This window comes from Gigantopelta aegis, unplaced genomic scaffold, assembly GCF_016097555.1.
Source record: "Gigantopelta aegis isolate Gae_Host unplaced genomic scaffold, Gae_host_genome ctg7961_pilon_pilon:::debris, whole genome shotgun sequence".
Taxonomy (NCBI): Eukaryota; Metazoa; Mollusca; class Gastropoda; order Neomphalida; family Peltospiridae; genus Gigantopelta; species Gigantopelta aegis.
The window spans coordinates 15,001-20,959 of record NW_024536206.1 but is presented as its reverse complement, the minus strand read 5'-3'; the positions used below and the strand labels follow the sequence as shown (position 1 = coordinate 20,959).

Here is a 5,959-nt window from a genome sequence, read left to right as displayed (position 1 = left end):
TTGTGATATTAAAAACACCAGGATGACCAAAAACACTTCGAATGTACAGAAATGAATAATATAAACAATAAAATTTCAGTAAAGTATGATTTCAGTTATCAAAAACGGCTCTAATAGTAACAAACAAAAATATGCCTTAGTCTTTAAAAACTAGGGTATGTCCCTTTAAGAGACCTTTGAACTGGATACCGGTCTCGAGGATGAACTCCATACCTTGCGTGTATGTAAGCGTTATGATATACTTAGAGATCACCAAAATCATCTAAATTTAAAAAAGCAAAACAAATCATTCATTGCAAACCTTTATAGATGTGGCATAAGAAAATGTGGATGTATTATTTCTGAATAAAATCAAATACATTTCAAGGTACTATTTTGTTGAACCATTTAGTAGGTCTAAAATAAAGTAAAGTTGTAGTTTTTTAACGACACCACTAGAACACATTGATAACTTAATAATCGGCTATTGAATGTCAAACATTTTGGTAATTCTGACTCGTAGTCGATAGAGGAAACACACTACATTTTTCCTAATGGACCATCATTCAATAATGCGGAGGTGTTTTAATTTCCAGCGACAAAAACAATCTGTTATTTCGTATTAATAACATATAGTTATTATGGTGAAAGCAATTTACTAAAACGACTGACGAATTTCATGATACTATTTTGATGGCTTTGTGTCGATTACTGTTTAAAGGTGAGGATTGTTTAATGGGGTTTTGACACCTGGGGACAAACGAAGTGTCATTTAATAGCTTTTATCAGCGAATATATCAATTTACACATAGTGTGTGTAAATGTAGTGTACCGTGATGGATTATTGACTGGTTGATTATGTCGTCCCGTGAGATTTGTGCACAATTTGTTTGTTTTTGGAGTTTTTGTTTAAAGAGCATATACGTACGGGTCCGATAAAAAGAGAGAAAAAAACCTTTTGTTGAAATTTGATTTTTCGGTTTTAGATATATGATAGGGTCACTAATACTATATGAGCCATAATATTTTGTCAGTTTTCTATAGATTATATACCTGTAACAAAATCATTATAAAATTACATTTTATCATAGGATTGCCATACGTTGATGAGAATGATTGTGGCGTGTTTTTACATCCCAAAATTATTTTAAATTTGACCATAGAGGTCAGACACCATTGCTACGATAGGACAAACATTGGATGGTTCTATTTCATACTCTCGGGTCACGGCACATGCTTCCAAACCTTATGTCAAAATAGCAGGGCGCGCTTTAGTTTTTCCAGGTGTAATGAACAACTGAAGAATGTTTTTACAATGATCGTCAAGTCTGTGAGATGTCGGAGTAAACGAAAACGATGTTTAATAAGCATAAATAATGTATTCATCACCGACATATATCGACAATACTAAGTACACTAAATAAGCAATATATATTAAGACAACAAATTTGGCAATTTCGTAAATGTGCTTATAGAAAACTCATGACTTTCAAAGTGAAATCACAGTGGATTTCGCAGAATAAGTAACGACATTTTGAATACAAAATTAATTTACTTTTGGTGTTAAAGTAGCCTACAATGCAATAGTGCCAAATTGATAAATATGTCTGTCTTAGCATAATTTGGTTAACTCCATTCTCTTATCTCCACCCTCCCCACCCCAACCCCCCATTTTGGACTCAACTTGTTTTGTGAAAACGCTCTAAGTTACAAACAAACAACACAATATTACATCCAGTATTTTAAGGTTTTTTGTTTATTATTCTTAAAACCATTGGTTGATTATTGGTCATTGGTTAGATGCTGGAAATAACTATCATAAAAACCAAATTTTTTTTTTTACTTATGATTAAAGCACAAATGTTCAAACACAGTACATTGAGAATATGATTCTGTTTTATTATTTCGTCGTTCTTTTTTTTTTCACACAATGTTCAAGGCACAGGTACACAAATACGTCATTCTGATCGCTGCTGTAGTAGATAGAAATACACACATGAACAAAATTAGTCCTTAGCTCACCAATTTGAAAAAGTTCATCTGGATGGTAGTCTCTTCAGCCGTTAGTGTCTGAAAAGAAAACAACATAATTTACAATAGTGTGCAACCTGTGATCCACTGATTGCCCTTTTTACGGATTGATAAGATTATATACTGAATTACACATGTTTAAACCATGTACCGACCTCGGTGGCGCAGTGGTTAAGCCATCGGACTACAGGCTGGTAGGTACAGGGTTCGCAGCTCGGTACCGGCTCCAACCCAGAGCGACTTCTTAAGGGTTCATTGGGTAAGTGTAAGACCACTACACACACTTCTCTCTCACTAACCACTAACACTAACAACTAACCCACTGTCCTGGACAGACAGCCCAGATAGCTGAGGTGTGTGTCCAGGACAGCGTGCTTGAACCTTAATTGGATATAAGCACGAAAATAAGTTGAAACGAAAGTAAACCATGTAACTTTGCGCATTCATTATTCGCGTTATACCCACAAACTAATGATATCAAATATTATTACCGATGTGGTTACAAATAATATCCTGGTACATATCAAAGTGATACGTCCCACTAGAACGCCAAATGGGATGTAACAGTTCGTGACGTCATCGGTTAGCGCACTGCACCCTTACAGGAACGTGTAAACAAACGAGTTGAGTGATATAAATTAAGATCGATTATGGGTAATAAACAGGATATTAAGTTGGCTACCATTTCGTATCATGTTTATGTCCCTAAAGAAACAAATGCCATTGTTACTCGCTAAGCAACTGAAAATTATATATATATATATATATATATATATATATATATATATATATATATATATATAAAACATACTACAAAGTGATAAAGAGTGAAAGAAAGTTGGTTGTTTCTTTTAGATAAAGTTTGTTTTATTTCACGACACCCCTAGAGCACACTGATTAATTAATCATCGGCTATAGGATGTCAAATATTTGGGTATCCCAACTCGTAGTCATCAGAGGAAGCCCACTACATTTTTTCCTAATGTAGCAAGGGATCTTTTATATGCACTTTCCCACAGACAGAAAAGCACATACCATGGCCTTTGACTAGTTGTGGTGCACTGGTTGTAACGAGAACAAAATCCAATCCTTTTAATGAATCCACTGAGATGGTTCGATCCTGCGACACAAACACCTCAAGCGAGAACTCAACCGAGCTAAATCTCACCCCTTTAGATGATCGGAATTACCGGCCTCGGTGGTGTCGTGGTTATCCCATCGAACATAAAGCTGGTAGGTATTGGGTTCGCAGCCCGGTACCGGCTTCCACACAGAGCGAGTTTTAACGACTCAATGGGTAGGTATAAGACCACAACACCTTCTTTTCTCTCACTAACCACTAACAATTAGTAACTAACTCTCTGTCCTGGACAGACAGCCCAGAGAGCTGAGGTGTGTGTATGCCCAGACAGCGTGCTTGAACCTTCATTGGATATAAGCACGGGAATAAGTTGAAATGAAAGGAATGAAATGATCGGAATGTGGCCAAACAAAAAACAATTAGGAATATTGTTGTAAGAAATACATTTAAAGTGTGTGTTCTTACCTCCTGCACTGTTCACACTCAGCACACACGTTGCGTATGTTGGAATCTTTTAGTAGTTGAGACTGGTAGAAGGCGGACGCTTGGTTAGCTGTAAAACAGTTTCAATTTGACGTATCATCACAGAATGCAATTTCTAAATTTTTGGAGTATTGATATCGAAATGTGTGTAAAGGTTGTCATACATACACAGCATTTATAAACACACAACATTTATCAAATGTAGTATCTCTACCTTAATTATTCATAAATATTTGTATTTAAGAGTATTCGAACACATGTGGTTCTTATTTGGCTACATGCATTTCTTGAACAATTGACTGCATATAGTGTTATGGGAAGTGACCGTCCACCATATAGACAAAGCACAGTCAATATACCGCCACAACACTGTAAAATATTGTTTTAACTCAGATGTGAGTAGAAATACGACATGAACGTGTTGCTTATTTAATCGGCCAGTGCCCGTGCTTATAAAACTTTTTAGAGTCCAGACTCAAACTCTAATGACGTCACACGCATACAATTTGTATGGCGTTGTCATGACGTTTTATAAGCACCAGACCATATTTAACAATGAATGAATTAATATTTAGCGACACTCAGCACAAAAATCTACCTCGGCTATTTGGTGTCAAACAAACGTAAAACCAGATTTGTCAAATCTAATCCAATAACAATAAAATTATTTACTGTAATCCTATATAATGGCCGGCTTAGCTTATACTCGAATTGGTGTCTTTATTGTGAGTTAAAGCTAATAATGCCAACAAATGGATACAAAAGTACACACATGGAATAATAAGAACTCTATAAGTATTTTACGTTTGTTAATTAGATAAACGAAATATTCACGCTTCACCGATTCTTTTAAACTTATTTTTGTCAAGATATGCATCACTATCAACATTCTCATCATCATCAACATCAGCATTATCTTCATCATCAGCATCCTCACAATGAACATTATCATCAACATACTCATCCTCATCAACATTATCATCAATATCATCATCATCAACATTATCATCAACATCATCATCAATAACAACATCATCAACATCATCACCTCTATGTTTTACCTTACACACGTCTTCACACTGAGACTATTGATGGTCTCCTCCAGTAGCTCGACCGTCATCTCAAACGACGGCGCCTCCACCTCGGCATCCGCGTGGAAGAACACCGCCACCTGGTGGGTAGACAACGGTGTTAGAATCAGTAACAGTAACAGTGTACATGTACCGCATAGTTACGTGGTTATTCATATAGTATTGTATTCAGGTACTACATATATAACGAGTACAAGCGTTGAAAGATACATCAGTCCAGTATGTCAAGTTCGAGTAAATAGTGTATGTATATATATATGTGCGTGCAGCGTGTGTGTGTGTGTGTGTGTGTGTGTGTATGTGTGTGTGTGTGTGTGTGTGTGTGTGTGTGTGTGTGTGCATGCATGTAAACATACATGTATATATTGATATGCATAAAATGCACGTGTGTACATGTATATGGATGCACAAATGTGTGCTTGGTTTTGCTTATTTTTTTTTTTTTTTTTTGTTTGCGTGTGTATGTGAGTACATTCTGAACCTATAATAGTTTATAATATGAACTAAATTGTTCAAATCTCACTGAAATCATTCGAGTGCAGCTACTTACATCAACTAGCGCGATGCCATGTCCCGTGGCTGTCACCTGCACGTTGCTTGGAATCGACGGAAGCTGTAGAATTATACAATACATCGCATAACTATATTACTACCAGTGTATATATTCACTTATAATAAATCACCTGCATTAAGACTCCTATCATCGCATGCCATTCTTTTATATTTCACTATACTTTCGCTATTCTTTATTATCCACTTTAAGAAGCGGGTAGCTGTTCCACAAGTGGTGTGTGAGTTTATTGAAACCTATACTGGATTTTCCATTAGTATATAATCCTGGAATATAACATTTTTAGACTTTGGCGTTGTAATCGTATACTACAGTGGACGAAACTGTATACATATTAACCATACTAAAATACTGTATTCATGAACATGTATTAGAAGACATTTGAGTGAATTTGGAAGTAAGCAGATTAGGTAACTTAACCTTTTACAATACCAATGCGGTCCTGTAGTTAATATGATGATGGTCACAAGGGTAAATGAAGGATCTATTTATGGATGATGGCTCGCAACTTTCAACATGCACATTTTCTCAAGTATAATTGAATGCATTGTACATATGGTAATCTATCACAGATAATCGACAGATATTAAATTCAGACTGACAAAGACATTTATTTAATTGTATACTGTACTCACCACCCTTTTATATTCACCCGTACAACACCAGGGGGACATTTCACAAAACATCGTTAAGTTTACGTTTGCGACTAGCAGTTATATCAGG

General features: G+C 35.7%; 1 protein-coding gene across 1 annotated transcript in view; it reads right to left on the bottom strand.

The window, feature by feature from the left end:
* Window positions 1-4,631: 4,631 nt before the first annotated feature.
* The window catches only part of LOC121366963 (alpha-2-macroglobulin-like), a 4,361-nt gene continuing 3,033 nt past the window's right edge, over window positions 4,632-5,959 (bottom strand). Inside the window, exons 3-4 of the mRNA XM_041491187.1 lie at window positions 5,216-5,278; window positions 4,632-4,745 (exon numbers count right to left, since the gene is read on the bottom strand). Of these exons, the coding sequence (XP_041347121.1) occupies window positions 4,632-4,745; window positions 5,216-5,278 (177 nt within the window). The remainder of the gene's footprint in view (window positions 4,746-5,215; window positions 5,279-5,959) is intronic.